At 43.0% G+C, this 21,706-nt stretch overlaps 1 protein-coding gene across 9 annotated transcripts in view; it reads right to left on the bottom strand.

The window, feature by feature from the left end:
• Positions 1-21,706, bottom strand: part of SRGAP2 (SLIT-ROBO Rho GTPase activating protein 2) — a 240,953-nt gene that overhangs the window by 64,351 nt on the left and 154,896 nt on the right. For all 9 annotated transcript variants that reach the window (XM_087437238.1, XM_004425102.3, XM_014783470.2 and 6 more), the window contains exons 5-7: positions 10,383-10,445; positions 2,830-3,045; positions 2,106-2,234 (exon numbers count right to left, since the gene is read on the bottom strand). In XM_087437238.1, the coding sequence (XP_087293364.1) occupies positions 2,106-2,234; positions 2,830-3,045; positions 10,383-10,445 (408 nt within the window). The remainder of the gene's footprint in view (positions 1-2,105; positions 2,235-2,829; positions 3,046-10,382; positions 10,446-21,706) is intronic.

Raw genomic sequence — 21,706 nt, 5'->3', positions numbered from 1 at the left:
CGCAAATAAATATTTACTGAACATTTGTAGAGCAGAATAATGTTATCAACCTTTTTCTTTTAAAGAGTAATTAATCTATCCAAATCCCAGGAAAAACAAAAACAAACAAACAAAACAAGAGCAACTTTACTATCTATGTGGCTTAGAATCCTACCAACCTGGACTTGCTCACAGTAACCTCGAGCCACGCCCTGGCTGAGCGCAAAGGAGGCTGGTGGGCTTCTTTTCCGCAGCACCTCACACGGCAGCCTGTGAAGACAGGCTCTTAACATCCTTTTTTTTTAATGATGAGAATAAGGTGCCAAATAACTTGCTTCTTAGACCTGCTCACAGCTGACAGAGGGTCTATGGATAGCAAAGGCTGTGACTGACATGGTAGCTGGCCCTCTCTTCCCCCGAGGTCAGCATTTTGGTGAAAGCAGTGGGCAAGCTGCCCTGGGAGGCAAAAGAAAGAGAAAAGGACCAACCAGGAGAAGAGGTGAGGCAGACTGCACAGTCTGATTTTTTACTGAATGTGAGATAAACAGCAGAAATCGAACATAAGAAAGAACTGATTCTTTTCTTCATGCTGAGAACAGGCCTCTCTCCCAACAGTGAGGAGCTGTTCCTCTGCGGAGGAGAAAAGATCCTGTTTAGGGCTCTGACCTCCTTGAAGGACAGTGTTTCAGATTGGCATCAACAAGCAGAGAGAAGAAAGAGGTGCCTGGACAAGGATCAGGGCTCCTCTTACCCAGTGAGACAAGGACACCCAGAGCATCAAGAGGCCGAAACCTAGTGAATCAAAATCCCCAGCTGAAGACAGAGAGAAAATCTGTATTTTAGAAAAGTTCCCCAAGCAACTCTGATGTGAGGCCAGATTTATGTACCAATGATCTAGTCCAATCCTTGTTTGCCAGAGAGAGGTGGGGGAGAGGGGCAACCAAGCAGAGTTCCCAAACAATTCAGTGATAAGCCCCACATTACCCAGCTAGTTATGTAACAACGAATCTTAGAGCAGAACCCCATGTGATGTTGTGAAGTGTGGCAGGTTCGTTCGCGGAGAAACGAAGGCAGGCAAGCAAGTATGTAAGGCCAGAGGCTTGCAAAGCCCTGCTGCTGCCCGCTGACAGCCAGAGGCAAATGTCAGGGCTCAGAGAGGATCCCAGCCAGGATACGCCTGAAGCCCTGGAGACTGGGATGCTGGTGCTAAATCGGCTGGCTCTAGGCCCCTCACTTTGATGATAGGAGGGAGAGGTGAGAAAGGGTGTACTTAGGCAGCTGCAGTCAGGACTGGCTCAGGAACTGGGCCAGAACGGAGGCTGCAGGTGAGAGAGATTGCAAGACTCAGCCATAAGGTTTGAGGGGGAGTGGCCAGAGAAACAAGGCCAAGGCTGAACCATCAGGCCAAAGACAAAAAGCTCACCCCTTGTGCCTGCCCCATGCAAAACACATGTGCCTGCTATCCTGTTTCTCTCATCATCTTTGTGCCACATATCAAAAAGCACAGGCCAGATGTCAGGGGCATCTGGATACCTTCCTGACCAGGGCCCTAATTTGCAGTGCAACTTTAAGCAAGTAACCTTCTTGACCTGCAGATTCCTTATCTACAAACTGGAGATAGTAATACTGATAACAAAAGGGTGCTGTGACAAACGAGATAATACTGAGAAACATTAAGTGCTATATGAAGGTAAGGTATGGCATTCTAACCCCTCAGCTCTTGCCACTCACTTCTACGTGCAAGTAGCTGATGGAAGGGAATATTTCTTCTCTCCAGAAGAGCATAGTAGTTATGGGCATGGGTTTAGTAACTAGACCTAGATGCAGATTTTGCCTCTGTCACTTATTAGCTGACTCTGGTTAAGTCATTTAAGCTCTCTGAATTTTATAAAAATGGCAATAATACTGCCTTCTTCCAGGATTCCAGTGAGGACTGAATGAGATAAAGCGTAAAGTGCTTCACCTGGGCCCTGGGCCCTGGCAAGCCTCTGATGGATCATGGCTACTATGTTCATAATTGTTCTCAAAATGCCTGAGATGCTTGAGCAACACCACTGGAGAACGCCTAACCAGATCTCCGAAACCAGGAAAGAGGTGCTCTTGGGCCCCTGGCTTTAAGCACTTACATCAATAAGGTCAGACAGATCGTGGATGTAGTACTTGAAGACAGATGCATTGGTTGCCTCCAAAGCCAGTAAGTACTCATTCCGGGCTTTAATGGCCTTCAGTTTATTCTCTGTGTACTTGGCTTGGCGCTGAAAAGAGAACAGAAGTTCAATTTTACTTTGTTTTTTTAAAGGGGAGATTGTTCTCTAAAAGATGAAAGTACAGTACGTTCGAGAACCACAATTGTGTTGCTACTCCCTATGCGTATCTGCCTTAAATTGGGTTCTAATTCTATTTAATGAGATTCAAGGGCATAATGCAGATCAATCCAGGAAAGGTTAATGAGCTCTCTACTTGAGATGCGTGTCCCACTTTCGTTCTATCTGCAAATACCATTCTCCATCCTTGCACTACCCCCCAAAGGAGGTGTCACTAGAGCTGCCCCTGAACACCTGGCATCTGAAGCCAAACCCCGGGTCTACAGTCCCTCTCCCAGGCTTAAGCAAGGTGACTACTGTTTATTATTTATCTGCTAGGTTAAAAACTTGGAGCCCACATGCCCAAGTTCTTCCAATACCCAGGATTTCTTCCGCAGCAGATAGCAAGGACTCACTTTTGCTCATGAGGCACTAAAGCAACCCAGAGCTTCCTTGCTCTGTTCTTCATGGCACCTATAGGAAAATTCCTACCAGTCCTGACTAGAGTGTTATTCCCCAGGCCCTACAGCGGCCGGAGCATACGCACCTTCTCCTTCATCTTCTCAATCTTCTTCACTGAGCTCCTCCGGACATGCTTCTCCTCAATGCGGACGTTGGACGTGGAGTCAGGGGAGCGTGGGGTCTGCCGGTCCTCCTGCTTTACTGATTTGCCAATTTGCTTCTCCTCCTGCTTCTCCGCCTCCTTTAGCTTGCTCTGAGCACTGATGCTGTCGGCATTGTACATGTGATATGTCTTCATGACCTGCAAGACACCCCCCGCCCACACCCCCAGAGGTCAAGCCAATGGCGTCAATTCTCTGCATTACAGACTAACAGACTCAGTTGGACCTCTCCCCCATGAAGCAGTATCCTCATACCCTTAAGGGAAAAATTCATAAGTGTTTGGTTCAGCAAACATTATATATTAAAGACCACTCCAAAGCACAGGAAAGCAGTATTTGAACTGAGCCAACGTGTCTTATTTTATGACTTCGTGTCTTCCACCATGTATTATTTACTTCTATTTATGAATATTTGTAATCATTATTCTTTTATATTGGCCAAGTAATTTCTATTGCTTAGTCATCTCACAATACCAAAGATAGGAAACACCACCACCACTCAGATCCCAAGAGCAAAGGCTTCCCGGGCTGGTTAGGAACACTGAAGAGGGCAGCACAGCCTGAGGGGTAGCCTATACTCTTTGGACCTTTCAGATATAAAATGGGGAAGAGGAAAGGCTCCCAAAGCTCCTTCTACTGGCCTAGCACTCTGGGGATCTGCCTGGTCTGCTCTGTCCAGATTGAACACCCTCCCTCACAGCGACTAGAACAGCAGCAGCAGCAACAGATGTCACGTACTGAGCACGTAGTATAATCCTGCTTTGTGCCAAGTGCCACACACGCATTTTCTAGTTTCATCTTGTAGTAATCCTATGATCTAGACAACAACCCTAGAAGACTGTAAGCCTGTACGACGATTCAGGTAAGGCCTGAGAAGAAATAAAATCCGCATCAAGTGAAACTAGAGTTGCCACAGGAAGGAAGTAGTACAAAAGGAGAGAGATACAATGTTCAAATTTTCCATCAAAGCAACTGTCTGAGACCCAAGCCCTTCTCTGGATGAGGAAGCTGGGAAGCCTGGAACCTGCGTCTGTTTCTAGTCCTCCCAAATGCACTACTTCCAGTCACAAGGTGCCTGCTCTCCCCTGCTGCAGCTTTCTGTTTCCACTCAGGGAGCCTCCAGCTTCCGTCTGAGAATTTAAAATGCTCAGTAACAAACCAAGCAAGCTGAAGTTCAAGACCGCTGACATCTTGATGCCATAGGATTTCTTTGAGAAGGAGAATTAGTGTAGGTGTTGAGGTGTGTGTGTGTGTGCAAGGGAGACTGAACAACAAAGGAGAACAAAGGTGTAATGTTAACAACAATCACTTACTACATGCTGTGTGTCAGGGGCTTCACATACGTCACCCCATTTAATCCTCACAACAATTCTACAAAGACATGTTGTTATTTCCACTTTTAAAGATGAGGAAACTGAGGCTCAAAGAGATTAACCATCACACCCACGGTCACACAGCTAGTAAATGCAGAATCAGGATTCATACCCAGGTTTGTCAGACTCCAAGGTCTACTCTCTCAGCCACTAAGCACCACTCTCTCCTCTGCACAGGCCCAGAGCTGGATTAATTGGGAGGAAAGGTTAAGTTTAGTCAAGAGAGGCTCAAAAAGAGAAACTAGTTTCATTTATGGACTAGAGTTAGAGCAGTGGTCTCAACTGAGGGCTAATCTGGCCCCCAGGGGACATGTCGCAACGTCTGGAGACAATTTTGATTGTCACAACTTGGAGCTTGCTACTGGTATCTGGTGGGTAGAAGCCAGGGATGCTACTAAACACCCTATGTACAGTACAGCCCCCACTACAAAGAACGATCTGGCCCAAAATGTCAAAGTGCTCAGGCTGAGAAATCCTGGGTTAGAGGGACTCTGTGGGTATACTAATCCCTTACGATCAGCTGGAGGTGGAGAAAGGAAAAAAGAATACTGGGACACTGACAAAGTCAAAGTACGTTAGAGTTTTCAATAATGTCTCATTTTAGAAGCAGCACATTTTAAATCAGCTTCACCCTATTCTGAACCTGACATCATTTCCCATAAGCATAAGATCTACTCTGTAGATTCTCTACACAGGAGAAGCGATATTTAACAACTGACAGCATCAAAAACCTTCTAAGTAATTCAAAGGCGTTCTCTAGGTTTCCAGGTTGACTAAGAAGGGAGAAAGACGCTTCTGTTAGCCTGGCTGAAGAAGGACAGACATTCACCTGAATGTGACCAAGGGATTCAAAAGCTTGAGTGAACAGTTATAAAAGTGAATGATTTTTAAGACAGCGATTTTCTATTTCATGAAGGTGCATGATGAAGAGGAAACACTATGAATGGACATGAGAGCTCAAAAGAATAGTGCCAGCAAGATAGTAAATGAAGTAACAAAAGTCAACAATTTATATTGCTCCTTTCACCTAAGGAATTTAAAGATCTCTCTTTAAAAGAGTAAAACACTACCTCATCTTAAGTTAAGAAACTGTAAATTCCTAAGGGTAAGCACCACTTCTTTTGTGTTTTCTTCTCTTCTCCACAGTTGGGAACTATGTCACATACACAGTGTGGTTTTACAATCAGTGTGTTGCCCAAATGACTTACTGGCCCTGCATCTCTCCTCTGTGGAAATACAGGACAGGTATTACTAGTGTCCTCCAACTCAAGGGAAAGCTGAGGTATCCAGAGGCTGAAGCCTGAATAAGTGATGTCAAAACAATTTGAAACAGGAAACAGAAATAGGAAAGTCAAGATAGGACCTAGACAAATACATACAGTGAGGCAAATACCATCAAGGGAAAAAACTCAGAAGTATAAATTCTCAGTTCTATGAAAAGAATTCACATTACTTTGAAAAACTAAATATTGAATTCATGCCTTTAGCTCTGCTCTCTCCCCAAGCCACACTAAAATCATAGAAAAGAGTTACTATTTTTTTTTAGGTATAAACTGAGAAAAATAAAAAGAATGAAAGCAGAAGCTGAAAAGCAGGGAAGCAAGTAGTGACTGACAGACTGAATCCTAAACCAAAAGTAGGGAGATCCAAGAAGCAATCAGACTCATATCACAGAAGCCCCAAGAGGAACTGGTGGCAGTGGGATGAAGGTGCAGCTAAAGCAAGAGCAATTACTGAAAGCCTGAGCACAGTTAGACCCCAGACCCCACCTCTCCCAGAGCACAGTGGAAGACTAGAAGACTGCTCTCCCAGGGAGGGTCGATGGACTGAGGGCACCAGGCTCAGCTGAGGAGAGGGCTGGGGAACTTGAAACAGGAGGATCAGCTGAAAATTCTATACTGAATGTTGAGGAAACCCAGGCTTCTTCACAACTTGGCCTCCAGACATAGGCAAGAGATCAGAAGAGCCTTCTCTGGGGAATCTGACCATCTCAGATAAAAGATGTAGAAATACTGATATTGGGCTTCCCCAAGGACACTGTCCAGACAGATCACTCTACAGTGAAGGTCATGGTTGACACAGAACTTCCAATCAGCTTTTCAGTGCCTCACTTTAAAATATGAATAGGCAGCAAAAGATCGCCACACATTTAGGGAAAACATCTAATGTGAAAGACCAAAACCAAAACAAGCAATTTAGAGGAAACAGAAAGTATACCGAAAGCAGAAAACTTCAAAAACAATCCATCTATAATATCCCTAGAGAGATCAATGAGAAATGAAGATATTGCATTATGAAACAAGAGCAGGATGCAACAAAAAAGGAATATTTAGAGAGCAATAAGCGAGTTCTTGGCAATTAAAATTCAATTCAAATCTCTCTCCAAGGAGCCTGACTCCTGCCCCTCCTTTGTGCAGACATGTATAAGAGCTACCACCTCATATCTTACTTGCTGCTTTACTTTTCTGTCTCTTCTATTAAAACTAAATGTCTTGAGTTCAGGGACATCTCTTATTTGTATCCCTGGTGCCTAGTGCTGGAGACAAATGGGGAAGCAAAGTTGGGGGATTATTAATTGACATTGTTTCACGGAAGCAGGTGCTAAACACCAGTCTGAAGTGGCTCCACATGCAGATAGCTGCTGCATCAAATCAAGGGGCCATATATTCAGGGGCAGTACAGAAGCGTAACGCCTCTGGGGCAACTAGAGCCCAGTGTTCCAACACCTTTCCTTCTCAATTCCACGGATTCTTTGACTCTTCCTACTCAGCCAATCCACATCGCTTCAGTGCCCCCACAAACACTCCTTCCGGTGGGGACTCACTGGGCTTTTCCAGATACAGCCTCCAAGTACAACTGAGGCAGAGGATTCCAGAGTTCTTTGGGAAGCAGTGTGCCCTGACTTCAAAGGCATTCCTGGACATCAGTCAGAAAATGAGAGCCACTTATGCTATGGCCTACAAACTAGCGAGCTCATCGCGGGGTAAAATATGTGGCAGAGCACGCTCACTGGGAGTGCTCTCTGCCCAGCAGCCGTGGGGAGAGGCCTCTGGCACGGGATCCAAGTCGAAGAAACCAAACGCCCTTTGGGCAGCAAAGAGGAAGGTACAAAGGGGCCGCTGCCACTTATGGGGAGAGTCTGGGCCTCTCGTCCAAAGGCATCTTTATTTGGGAACACCTGGGCACTGCCCCTTGGCTCATCAAGGCTCAAAAGTACTTAAATTGCCAACCCTTGGGTAATCAGTATCCCAAAAAGAAGTATTTGTGGGGCAGATCTAAGGGAAGAAGAGCGCTGAATATGGTAGGTTCCTTGTATCCTTAGTTTCCTTTATCCCAGGCCCACAAATCACTTCTACTGCCTATTGGGTCACTGAAATGACAGGCCCTCCTCTGCCTTCCCAAAGAGAAAATAAGGGGAAAGCTCCTTACAAGAAGCCCTCCCTTGTTCTCTTAACTCCTCTGAGAGACACAGTATATACAGCAAGTAGCTGCCCAAAGCCAGCATACACTAGTCCCAAGTTTCTACTCGATAAAACCACTGTCCCATGTAGGGTGACCAATCATCCTGGTTTCCCCAGGACTTTTCTAGGTTCACTGCTGAAAGTCTCATGTCCCAGAAAACTCTTCAGTCCTAGGCAAACCAGAACAGTTACCCTAATATTGCGGTGTCTTATTCAGACCAGTCCTGCGCTTACCTCAACCTCCAGAAGAAACAACTCATAACTCTATTCTCTGAACTTCCTAATGTTCTATAGAATCTGCAAACTCATTTGGCCCTTAACTATAGTCTGATATTTCAGGAAGTATGACTCCCCCAGGCCCCTCACCTCCCAGGATACAGAGATAGCAGTACATGGAGTGTGTGGAGACCTGGGTTATAGAGGTTAGGAGCATCCCAAGATCATAGAGGTGGTGGGATACCAGGTAGAATCTGGGTTGCCTAATTCAGGAGACTCTAGTCACCAGACCAGGGTTTTTCATTCTTGGTTCTATTGACATTTTAGGCCAGATAATTCTTTGTTGTGGGGGCTGTCCTGTGCATTATAGGATTTTAGTCGCTTCCTGATCTCTAGTACCTCCCACCCCAGCTGTGACAACCAAAAATGTCTGCAGACATTTCCAAATGTCCCCTTGGGGGCAAAAATCACCCTGCTTGAGAATCACTACACTAGACTGTTCTGCCTTCTCTGGAACTTTCCAATGTTCTCTACTTTCCATTGCCTACTAGACAAAAATGTCAAATTTTTATTTTGGCCTTAAGCAGATTACAAGTATGTACCAATTCACCTCATGGCAGGCGACATCCTGCCCAGCCAATTCTCAGTCTGCACACTGGCGGGAAGATTTTACGCTCTGCATTGACTGTGGCCTCACAGTGGCCAGTAAAGCACTGACCAACACGGGACTGAGTGAAGACTGCAGTCCAAGATGCCAGCTTGGCCCTCCTCAGATGAGAGGAGCAGGTTCCAGGGTTTTCTTCCTCACTCCAACACAAATTATACACTTTCACTTTTTTTTTTAAAGTCATGGCATATTAGGAGATCTAGGACTCTGAGTAAAGCTAACAGGTCCCTAGACACTGCTCTTCCTCTGCTGCCGAGACCCACTGCAGGAGGGGCACGCTAGATTTAAGTTGGTCTGGGGCTTGCTGGTTATCCAACCAACTCCTCCCCAGAAACAGCAAATAGCAGAGGTCCAAGATACTTATGGGAAAATAAAAGGATTCATATAATGACTACATGTATCATTTTCTATCTTAGCGAATTCTTTGCCAGGGGAAAGGAGTAATAATAGCTCTTCTTGGTGACTAGAAGATGCTCTAAAAATAAAGAGCAGAAGTGAAGCATTAAAAAGACAAGGGGGTCCAGGAACCTCATCCAGTCTGAAAATGGTTCAGGGCAACATGCTTCTAATTTTAAAAAGCCTTAACTTCATTTGAAAGAAATGAAAACTTGGGAGCTGAACCAAAGGGTACTATCTATCTACTTGGCTTCTGAGCAAAAGAGTCACAGAGCAGAAATTCCCAGGACACTGAGCGTCACTGGAGACAAGTCTGATGACTACTCTACCCTATTTACTTGCTTAACAGTTGCCATGACAGAATGGCCACACCTAGGCCTTTGGATCAAGAACATGGAATTCTGTGATCCCAAATGCCTGTGGTGCATGTCCCCACTGCCTGTCTTCCTGTGAATTTAAAAAAAGAAAGAAAAAAAAAATGCGGTGAATAAGCAAGTAAACACAGGAAATCAATTTCACCTCCAAAACAGGATGGGGCAACCCTGGGGAATGACACACAAGCCTGGCACAGCCCACCTGGAGAACGGGGCCCTGAAAGGCTTTAGCTGCACAATTAAAATAGTCCCCATACGGCAGCAGGAACTTCCTTGGTGTGCATGTGTGTTTTAATTATAATTAACAAAACATGGCTGAGGGAAAAACAACCACCACGACCTCCCACTGCATGAAGAAACATGCATCAGCCACAGGCATCACGTGCCCGAAGCCCAGTCGTTTCAGAATAGATTGCATTTTCCTCTCCAAACCCAAAGCCTGCCTCTTCACTGGAGGTTTGGCCTTTATAAAACTCTACAGAGTCGATGCAAAGCTCTCTCTGCCTGAACTGGTCCCTTATATTAGGGGCATTTGACTCTGTGTTTCCCTCCAGAGCACTTGCTCTGGTATCAAACCAGTAGATCATTCCACGAACTGATGCAAAACCTTGAATAAATCCTTTCTGACAGGCACATGTTAATGGTGCAATGCAGGCTACGCTTCTTGCCATTAGGCTCGGGGTCCCTGGTTTGCTAGTAATGGAGGTCAGTTGCACTGGTGACCTAGGTAGGCCTTGGCTGGTCTCTAGTGATTATGCCCCAAATAAAGTCAAAGTTAGCTTGCACAGCTGAGAAGGGCTCTTAATTTGAGAAAGTGTTTTTTGGCTCATTCCGGTTTGAAAATAAGAGTGTGAAAAAAGAGATAGGCGGGGGGACCATACACTGTCCTCGGCCTCAGCTCAGTTCTGTTGCTGACGTGACTATGGCCACAAGCTGCCAAATGCTGCTTCCCTCTGCTTGTTAAAGAGCCAAGCGACCCATCTGATTTACCGAGTAGAGCTCATTCAGGACCTTCATCAAATCATCTTGCAGCTGCTGGCCGACTTCTTTACTCTGCAAAGAAAGAGGAATGAAGGTTAATTGGGAAACAGAAGGAGGGAGGAGGGGGCATCAAGGGCAAGAGCAGCACTGGCTCTACAAATAACACAGACTCAATTAAGGCCCATTATTTAACCCAGCAAATCAGATAACCACTCTGATCAGACCCAATTATGGTCAGATTACTCGAAGAGTTTTAATAAAATGAAACGTGCCCCTTCTATAGCCTAGCAAAGTCAATCGTGTGGAGGGAAAAGGGGTTGTAGCCTTTGATTTTTCAATTGGTCCCCAAAGAGCAGGCCTGAAAGCCACATCCTACGTAGCAACTGTCGTTAGGTGGAACAAGCTTTCTCAGATACTTGTAGTCAAGCATTCCCAAGAATTGTGGAGGAAAGTAAGATGTGAAATAGGATGAGATAGGAAGAAGTATAGAAACATCCAAGGACTTCAAATACCTGACTAAATAGTAACCTCCAAGAAGGAAGGAGTTATACCTCTTACTTGCTTTATTTCTACCCCAAACTCCCAGGGCAGTGGTACCTCAATAGTGACGGACCGCGAGATTAGCTAATGTTACTTGATTCTGATATATATTAAGAGGTCTCGAACTGGTTAATCCTAAGCAGTGGTGGCTCTCAGGTTCTTTGCTGCTGCCACCCAGGGCTGGCATCTAACTACACAGAGAGAAGAGTAGAAACAGGGAAGAATGAGGAAGGAGTTAGGAAATAAGAGCCATACCCTCTGTACTGAGTGTTTTATGCCAAGCCCAAGAGAGCAGGGGATAAACCTGATTGGCATCAACGGGTCATTGAGAGGGGAAGCCCTTGTTTTACCTTCTGTCAGCTCCTTTTAGTTCTTTCCTACTAAATATCAGATACCACCAATGCCCTTCTAATAGAAGGTATAACACTACCCCCGGCACAGCTCAGGTCTCAGGCAAAGAAAGGAAGGGGTCTTGCACGTCAGAAACATAATCATTTAAGGTCTTGCTTTTTCAAGATGTATCACTTTAAAAATATTTTTTCTGATTACAAAAGGAATATATGTTTAGTGTAATAAACAAGAAAACCTCAAAAAAGAAAAAGTAACTCTTAATTCCTACCACTACGAAATCGCCACTCTAGACTTTGCTATATATTTTTCTAATCTTCTCTCTCCCTGATTTTTATGAAATTGGGATTGCATTAAACGCACTGTAACTTTCTCATGTTGGGTTACTGATGTGTAACTTACTCAAGTTACTTACTGTAACCTACCTAAGCTATGAACATTTCCCTACATATTATTCTTCTATGACATTATCATACATTATATAGATGTAGCTCCTATTCTTGGACAATTACTTTGCTTACAAATTTTTATGATAAAACATGCTGTATTAAATTACTTTGTACATAATCTATGCACACGCTTTTCATTACTTTCTCCTAGAAGTGACATTGCTGAGTCAAACACTACTCATTTATACCATTAAATTATCCTTGAGACAAACAGTACCAATTTAAAATACCAGCAGAAGCATATAAGAATGATATTTCACTTTTTTGTCTTGACAGTTTGAAATGGTATCCTATTGTAATTGGCAGTCCTTTAATTCTAGTGAGCCTGAACTTTTTTTACGTTTATCAGTCATTTTCATCTTTCTTTTACGCTTTGCCATTTTTGTATTAAGGAATTCACTATGGAATATAACATATGTGTGACCTTTGTTGTGAGTAGATTTGGATTTTTACACCTGGTAATGGAGAAAGGGGTGGAAGGAGCTCTGGATTATCAATCACAAGATTCTCCTATTCTCAGCTAATCCACCACCAAGGAGATAACTTTAGACAACTGGTTAATCTCTCTGGGCCTCTGTTTTCCTTTCCATGCAATGAAAGTCTTTGGCTAAAACATTCCTAAGGTCTTTTCCAATCTCTGCCATTCTACGATTCTTCATGATCTTTTGCCTGGCTTCTTTGAGCCCATATTAGATTCAAACATCACCCACACTTCAACGTATGGTTGGTTGGCTTCACTCCACAGAGAAGACAATGAGCAGGTTCTCCTCAGGGACTGAGATGCTCTACAAAATGGATGGCTGCAAGGTTATCTTGCCAGTCTTAAATTTACCATTACCAAATGTGTCTTATCCAACGCCCTTAATCACTTGAAGAAGCCACAAGAGGGAATGCCTTTCACCTAGTATCTCACATACCAGCCTCTCCTTCCCATCGTGAGGCGAGCTGAGCTCCACTGAAACAGCAGAGGTCCAAGGAGGTGAAGTGAGGCGAAATGACTCACCAACCAGCCCCAGAGTCAGCAACAGGGCCAGGAAGTGACCAAGAGTATCACTTCCAAATGCCCTGCCCTCTGGCCTCCAGGCCAGCTCCCCCTGCCAGCCTCCCATCCTCCCTTACTACCTCCTATGTTTAAACGGCAGAGGTTACAGGAGAAAGCTCCCATTCCTCCTCTACCCTACTGCTTACCCATGACTTAAATAACTCAGCCCCCACCCCCTGGGATGGGGTTGGGGCCGGGGGGAAAAAAAACATAACCAATAAAATAGCAATTAAGCCCAGGCAGATGTTTCCTTTTGTGTACCGATTAGTTGGAAAAGGACCGACTCAACTATTATCCCTGTTTATTTGAACAGGCTGCTGAAGTGATTCTGACTTACCACTCCCTCTGGTCGAGGGCTGGGCTGGGAACACGTGTAGCTAGCCCAGTCAAAGGGTGCGATAAAGAGCACAGCAATGGGGAGAGAAGCAGGACATAGCTAGTACTTCTTTCACAGATGATAAAAGGCCACCCGCTCTCTATTCACAGACCTTAACTGTGTGCCTTTGGGGGCAAGCGCAGACCCAGCGTCCCAGGAAGGGCTTCCGTGCTGGCCGCAGTGGAGGGGTTGTCAGAGCTGGGAAGCTACAAGGGGGCCCCGCCCAAAAACAAGCAGGACCCACCCAAAGACAAGGGGGCCATTTATTCTTGGGAACAACAAAACCTGATGAGGCGGAGTACCTGACAATGAAGACTGTAGAGCCTTTCCGTTTCCTATAAAGAAAGCAAGGGGTTTCTAGGCAGGGAAGAAAAGGAGAATTTACAGAGCATTCTTTGTGTGCTATCACACAGCCCGAATCTCTTTTCTTTAAAATTTCTTGGAAGAGAATGAGTCATCTAAACATTGCAGGAAACCAAATAGAAGTCGAGGGAAAAAATTACTTTGGGCAAAGTTTTTCTCTTAAATGTTTGCATAGTAATCTTTGCCTGGAAAAAAAAGATGCCTAAATTTAGAACAGAGATGTGGCACAGTTAACAATGCTGGTTCTATGGGCTAGGAAGTGCAATGGTGTGCTCAGGCAGGGATCTTTTATTTTGAAACTCACCACAACCCTTTGGCCAGAGGGTGATTCACGGGCCCCCACTCAGCCTGCTGTTGGGGCGGGGCTGATCGGAAGGCAGTGAGATTGCAACAGCTCCTGCCAGTTGTGTGCTTACAAAATGGGTAGGGAATCCTCATTTTCCAGCAGATAACAGCACTGGACAACAGAATTGAAATGCACAGCCTCATTTCCCTAAAACTATAACGTTGCAGAGCCTCCTCATGACAGAAAGGACATAGTAGCAGAAATGTACAGAAGCATGAGGCTACACAGCCTGGGAGGCCAGGACACCAGGCTGGTCACTCATCTTTAGATCAATACATTTCCTTATATTGGGATGTGTTTGTCTATTAGCATTTTCCAAAGAACACCAATTACGAAAGAGTTTTAAAACCAGTCCTCATCAGGGGGACTACCTATTACCTGACTCTCTAGTTGTTAAGATCAGCACTAGTGTGCTTTTCGAGTTAGGGAGGGAGAGCTATTTATTGGTCATCTACACTACAAAGCTGTATTATGTGAGAGCCACAAAATTACCCCCTATTTGTAAGAAAGAAAAAAAAAATGAGGAAGGCATGTCTCTGCCATGTGGTGAGAGCTAATTTCAGCCCTGTCCCAAGGCCGAGCCTGTCGGTAGGTAGAAACAGTAGGGTCATTTAGTTCTTTGCCGATTAGCCTGTGTCAGCAGTTTTCCAAAAAGAATCCAATTTTCAAGGGCTCATATCTCCCTCCACCAGTGCTAGCACCCCCCCCACCCCAAAGATGCTTCTGAGACCAACTGTTAAAAAAAATCCAGTTTAAAATTGAATTTATGTTTACAGACTTCAGAGGAAAGGGACATGAACCCTATATGAAGCTCTGGTAGCAGAAGCGCCACCAGATGTAGAGTGACAGTTTCAGGGGCACTAGCTCACCACTTCAAAGAGGCCAAGTTTCATGAGCTGGAGCTTTGCCTGAAATGTTTTCACTGGGAAGAATGGGGCTGAAAGGAGTAGCTGTTTGGCAGCAGGGCCAGTGCTCGGTGATGGTGGGCACTGTGTCTGGCCTCTCCCCAATCCAACTCAGTTGACCAAAATAGTGCAGTGTCAGGGTGTGCGGGTGCAGGGGTGGTGACCCTGTAGGTCAGAGCTCAGAAATGACTTCTAGATAACCCCTTGGTCACGCTGCTTGTGTCTATGCAGGGGGGCTCTTCTGTTCAGCATTCACTCATTGATTAAGATACCACAGGATGGCTCTAGGAAGGCTGTGCACCAGCTACAATCTTAAACTTGGGGAACCCAAGGGAGCATAAAATACAAATATACCAAATTGCACAACTTTTATAGAGAGGTAGGCTGGGAGCTGCCTCGAGAGGGACACCTGAGGTGCTTCTACCTTCTGAAGATAGGGTAGACCAGGATGCTCAAAAAACACATTTTTAAAATTGCAATCCAGCATAATATGTGTGTGTCTACGATAAAAGTACTTATTATGCACAGTGCATTCTGATATTTCCTATTTTTCTCTTCTATTTTTTTATGTTAGTCATAACTCACTAAATTCATTTTACAAATCATTAATGAGTAATGATACACAGGTTTAAAAAGACTAGGTACACTGTAATTGTGAAATTAATCAAGAAAATAGTGGGTTAAAGTCTGGAGCCCACCAACCAAGACAGGAGCTAAATAACCTGCCCTCTCAAGGTGGCTGATCGGATGTTTTGAAGCAGGTTCAATGACTGGATCTTACAAAGGGGGAAAGGCTGGATTTTAGGGAGCAATCAAGGGTCTGCTGGCAAATACTTATAGAACACCTACTATGTGTCAAGCACTTGTGGTTTAACTGGGAATATAGCAGTATACCAAACAGACAGTTGAAAAGTTTACAATCTACTGAGAAAGAAAGACCTGATGTCTGAGCCCATCAGAACATAACTCTTCCAGTCTCTAAGGCATTACTAGAAATGGAATTTCTTAAGCTAGTTTTCTAGTTCAAGATCAACTTTTTCTTTCTATCTCAGCCAAGAGGTTTTCACACTTTAACCTAACTCCAGAGCAAGCTAGATATTGAATCTAGCTTGCCAAAAACAGAAACCTGATTTCCAAAAATCTAGCTATTATATAGCAAATTTCTTTGAATTTGCCTGTTACTAATAGATATTTCCAGTTATAATGATACTGCTCCAGTATAAGTGACTCCCAAAGCAGTCACATTCCATTCTTAACTAATCTCACCAGTAGCTCTTTCACTCAGAAGTGAATGGGTATAGTTAAACTCTCCCGGTGACTAGTCATATTTTAAAAGAAAATGTCAGAGACCTGACACAGTCTGAGATCCAATACCTGTCTCAGAATTCATTTTCCAAAACACAACTGGTTTCTAAATTAGATTCTTCTTTAATTATCTGAAGAACTTAGTCCAAAAAAAAAAAAAAATCCAAAGCTACTAAAATATGAAACCATCTAAAACTAATGAAAGAGATAGATTATAACTTTTAAAGCATCTTTCTGTCTTCCTTGGTGCCAAGCCCACTGCTTTGTACACAGTAGCCATAAAATAATCAGTTGTTGAATACATTAGATCAAATTTTAATTTAGACTTAAATACTACGCTTTCCCATAAAGACAAGAATAAAGCAACATAGCTGCGTTTTCTGCATACAGATTACTGAAAGTGGAAAATCTATCAGAAGTTCTCCACAGGAATTCCCCCAGGTTATAGCCACAGATGAACCCAAAATGCTGAAACGACTTTTCCGGGGTCACAGAGCTACTCAGGGTCCTGTCTAGGACCACGTGCAGTATCAGACGGGGGGCGAAACATGCAGGCTCCAGAGCAGGATTCAAATCCTGCTTCACTCCCTGAGCGTACAACCTCGGGTAAATTATTTAACAACTCTGTGCCTTGACTTCTACATCTGAAAAATGGGATAATAATGAGATAATTCGTGTGAAGAGCTTGAAACAGAATCTAGCACCTAGTATGCTCAATAAACGTTAGATTTGTTAACATGAGAATCCAGCCCTCTCAACACCCACTTTAGTGCTCTTTCCCCCACACTGTGCTGCCTCCTAATGTACCCTAAACATGTCAATGATCCTGATATGTGGAACTGGGAAGGTCCCCAAAGCTCATCCCCAGGCAGGATTGCAGCTAAACCCTTCCAAAGAAGGGGCTCTGTCAACCCACAGGGAAGAAGAATCTTTCTTTTTCCTACGCCTGCTGCTGCACAATCTGTTCTCCTCCCCAGTTCCAGTAAGAACAAAAGTAACAATGACTCTGTAAGAAATACGCAGTTTTTCTGAGGGAAAAAAAGCAAAAAAAAAAAAAAAGGTAGGTGTTTAGCAGAAAGGAGGAAACTGGCGGGGAGGTATAGAAGGAAATAAGAAGGATAGGATTACTTTCTATCCTCCAGGTCGATTAAACAGAAAAGATCCTTCTCAGCTGCACAACTGGGACTTGGTTCAATTGGGGTCATAAATTAAATGTCCAAAGGTAGGAGCTCCCTACTGCCCAGGTCAGAGAAGACACAGACTGCCAATTACCAAGTTCTGGTTTAATGAAATCCAGGAGCTCTCTTCTCTAGGGTACTTGTTTCTGAAAGCCATTTCCTTAAGGCTTTTCCAGAAGTTCTGGAACGTACGAGTAGTCAGACTTGATAACCCACAGTAATGCTGGTGGCCCTGGGAGAAGACCCTTACCTTGGCAAGTCAGTGAACTCTGTGGATTCAGCTCCTACCTTCCATGGATGCTCACCACGCTCTGTCACAACTGACCAGAGCCTCTTCTCAGGGAAACACATAACTCAGAGAAGACTGAGTCACACTGGACTGGGGCAGGTGTGGGGTGGAAGTAGGGGGCAGGAAGGCCCTCTGATCTCTCAAGACCTGAGACGGCACATCTACAACACAGTCCTATAACAATCTGAATATTCCTTCATGGTGGTTTCAATCTCCTAGAATGGCCTATTCTAATAGTACTGAGAAAATAAGCTGAAAGCAACTCCCTTAAAAGGAAAGAGGCAAGTCTGAGGCTTTACTTAAATCACCACTGTGATCCTTTTCTTGGCGAATTTCCATCTTTTAACTCATTCTGATAATGATTTCAGTGGGAGTGTAATAAGTCTTCAGGCCCTGATCTCTACTGCCAAAGCATTTCTTGAGGTCATACTGAAGATGAGTGATCACCCCATCTCCCAGGCAGGACACTAAAGGCATAGAAACGGTGTCTGGGTGACCATGGTACCCCTTGGGTAGACCGGACACAGGGGACAAAAGACAGAAGGGCACAAACAGGCAACATGAGAGTACAAATCTCTCAGCAACTGTAAAATGAATTCTGGAGGAAAACTAATCAACGGCTTGGAACTGGGCAAGAGGCGAAAAAAAGAGCAAAAATGATAAGGTGCTAGCAAGCATATGCCCTCCTACAGTAAGGAACCCCAGTAGCTGGGATGAGAAGAATGCCCGTGTGGCTCCCAGATGGCTGGGAGGAGGCTGGAAGAACAGAAGTTAATAGGGCTCATCTGAGAGCTGGCAGCGTGAACACGGAGAGGAGGAGGGGGTCCTGGTAGGAAGTAAAACAGTCAGCAGCACCCGTACAGGAAATGCCTGGGGCACTGGGAAAATCGCTGATTAAATACTTTAAGAAAGAGGAACCCGGCAGCAAAGTCCATTCGTTGAGGGATCTGTGTCGTTTTAGTGCTTTTGGAGTTGCCTTAGAATCCCACTGTCAAGAAAGGAAAAGAGGCTCCAGCGGGTTCAATTATGGAGAGAGCATTTTCTTGACACTCCAGGTGCTGGAGCTGGACCCAGGAGGAGCATAAAGCCAACTTTGGGAGATAAGTAGAGTTCTTTACTGGCAGAGGATTAGAATGCATTTCCTGGGGGCTGGGTGGAGATTTGAGATGGACAACTTGCTTCAGCTACAGTCGCAGGTGTAGCCTTTTCTCTCTGTCCACACTACGTCCACATGCAAGGCCACTCCCATCAGTCATGGTCCATACAGTTAAAAAATCTATCTCCTTGAAGAAGGGCATTTTCCCTCTAGCACCTCATCCTCAGTGGAACATCATGCAACTGTAAGAAGGAGAATGTCTAGAGTTTGGAACTGGCCATCTCCAATCTCTAGCTCTGAGTCCTCACCTAAGCGCTTCAATTTCAGGCTTCATAAATGTTCCAGGTACACTCGAAAAGAATGTGTATCTGTCTGCTGTTGTTAGGCACAGTGCCCACATATGTCATTTAGGTGAAATATGTTAATTATTTTTCAAATCGTCTCTATCTTTACTGATTTTTTTTTGTCTAGTTGTTTAATCATTCACTAAGACAGGTGTATTAAATCTCCCATTGAGGTTGATGATTTGTCTATTTCTCCTTCTAATTCTGCCCATTTTTGATTTACATATTTCAAAGGTATGTTATTAAGTATATTCTTCTTCCCGGTAACTTGAATCTTTAAGTACTACGAAATGTCCCTTTTTATTTCTAATAGTACTTTTTGCATTAAAATCTACTTGGTCTGATTTTATCAGAGCTCTCTTTTCCCATTATTTTGCTTTAAATCTTTCTATATCCTCATATTTAAGTTGTGTCTCTTTTCTTCCAAGCTACATATACTTCAGCTTTGTTTATTTAAAATCTGACAATCTGTATTTTAAATTTTGCAAGAGTCAATTTACACAGATTGTTATTACTGATACATTTACATTTAAATTTGTCAATTGGCTATGTGCTATTTGTTCTACTTGTCTCTACAGTCCTGTTTCCTCTCATTTTTTACCTTCTTTTTTTCTTCCATTTAAAAAAATTCAGTAGAAGTCACTCTTTTCGGTATATTCTATACGTTTTGACAAACACACAGAATGTGTAACCACCACCACAACTGAGACACGGTACAGTTCCATCGTCCACCAAAAAAATCTCTCATGCTGCCCTTTTGTGGTCAAACTCTCCTCCACCCTTAACCCCTGCAAGCTGTTGCTGTGTTCTATATCCCTATAATTTTGCCTTTACCAGAATCTTTCTTACGTTCTTTGGGCTATTTTTAGTTAATTGAGTTTCCCCCCCTCTTAGATCGATAAAGATACTATTTCTCTAGTAATAACCCTAATTTACAACACATATCCTTGACTTGCCAAAGTCTAATATAAATTAATACTCTTTATCACTTGCTGGACATTACCTGTAAACCTATTTCCCCACCCCCACCTAGACGTAGATTCTATTGTTGCCATTTACATTAATTTTATATATGACTAAAACCCCAAAAGAGATTATTATTATTATTTTTAACAGTCAATATTCATTTAGATGTACACTCATATATACTTTTTGTTTCTCCTCATTATTTCCTGCATCTCCAAGCTTCTATCTGGGATCATTTTCTTTCTGCCTAAAGAATATCATTTAGTATTTATTTTAGTGCAAGTCTGATGGTGATAAGTTCTTAGATTTTTCTTGTTTGAAAATGTCTAGTTCACCTTTATTTTTGAAGGATATTTCTTTCAGTATTTCATTCATTGTCTCTCATTTCTGTTGAGAAGCCAGCTGTCAACCTTGCTCTTGCTCCTTTGAAGTAATATGCCTTTTTTTCCCCTCTGGTTGTTTTTAAGATTTCTCTCTGTCAAAGTTTTCAGTAACTTGATTACAATGTGCCTACATGTAATTTTCCTTGTATTTATCCTATTTGGGATTCATAATTCTTCTTCAATCTGTGACTTGATGTCTTTTCTTAATTGGGGACAATTCACAGCCATTATTGTTTTCAAGGTTCATCCATGTTGTAGCACGTATCAGTACTTCCTTCCTTTATATGGCTGAGTAATATTTCATTGTACGGGTATGCCACATTTTGTTTATCCATTAAGCACTTGATGAATATTTGGATTGTTTCTACTTTTTGATATTATGAATAATGTTGCTATGAACATTCATGTACAAGTTTTTGTGTAATCATGTTTTCAATTCTCTTGGGCAAATAGCTAGGAGTGGAATTGCTGGATCATAGGGTAACTCTATGCTTAAGCTTTTGAGGAACTGCCAAACTGTTTTTCACAGCATCTGTATCATTTTAGAATCCCACCAGCAAAGTATGAGGGTTCCAACTTCTCTACATCCTTGCCAACACTTATTCTTTTCTTATTTTTCTTTTTCATTACAGCCATCCTAGTGGGCATGAGGTGGTATTTCATTGTGGTTTTTATTTGCATTTCCCTAACGACTAATAATGTCAAGCATCCTTCCATGTACTTGCTCGCCGTTTGTGTAACTTCTTTGGAGAAATGTCTATGCAAGCCTTTTGCCTTTTTTAAAATTGGGTTGTTTGTCTTTTCATTGTTGAGTTGTAAGTGTTCTTTATCTACTCTGGATTATTAGATTCTTACATGTATGACTTGAAAATATTTTCTCCCATTCTATAGGTTGTCCTTTCATTTTTTTGCTAGTGTCCTTTGAAGCATGGAAGTTTATAATTTTGATGAAGTTCAATTTACATATTTTTTTCTTTTGTTGCTGTGCTTTGGTGTCATATCTAAGAAACTATTATCTAATCCAAGGTCACAAAGATTTATACCTAAGTTTTCTTCAAAGAGTTTTAGCTCTTAAATTTATGTCTTTGATCCACTTTAAGTTGTTTTATTCTTCTTTATAATTTCTAATTTTCTGTTATTATTATTTGATTTCATAAACATATTAAACATAGTTAATTTAAAATTTGTCTGATAACCATTACATGAATCTCCCATGGGCCCGTTGTTTTTCTTACACATGCTGTGCAGTCATGCTTTGCTTAATGATGGGTATATGTTCTGAGAGATGTACTGTTAGGCAATTTTGTCATTGTGCAAACATCGTAGAGTCTACTTATACAAACCTAGATGCTGTAGCCTACTACACACCCAGGCTACGTGGTATAGCCTATTGCTCCTAGGCT

Source organism: Ceratotherium simum, chromosome 2, assembly GCF_057802395.1.
Source record: "Ceratotherium simum simum isolate JZ-2026a chromosome 2, ASM5780239v1, whole genome shotgun sequence".
Classification (NCBI taxonomy): domain Eukaryota; kingdom Metazoa; phylum Chordata; class Mammalia; order Perissodactyla; family Rhinocerotidae; genus Ceratotherium; species Ceratotherium simum.
Note: the sequence above shows the minus strand (reverse complement) of the source record. Positions and strands in the feature narration are given on the sequence as shown.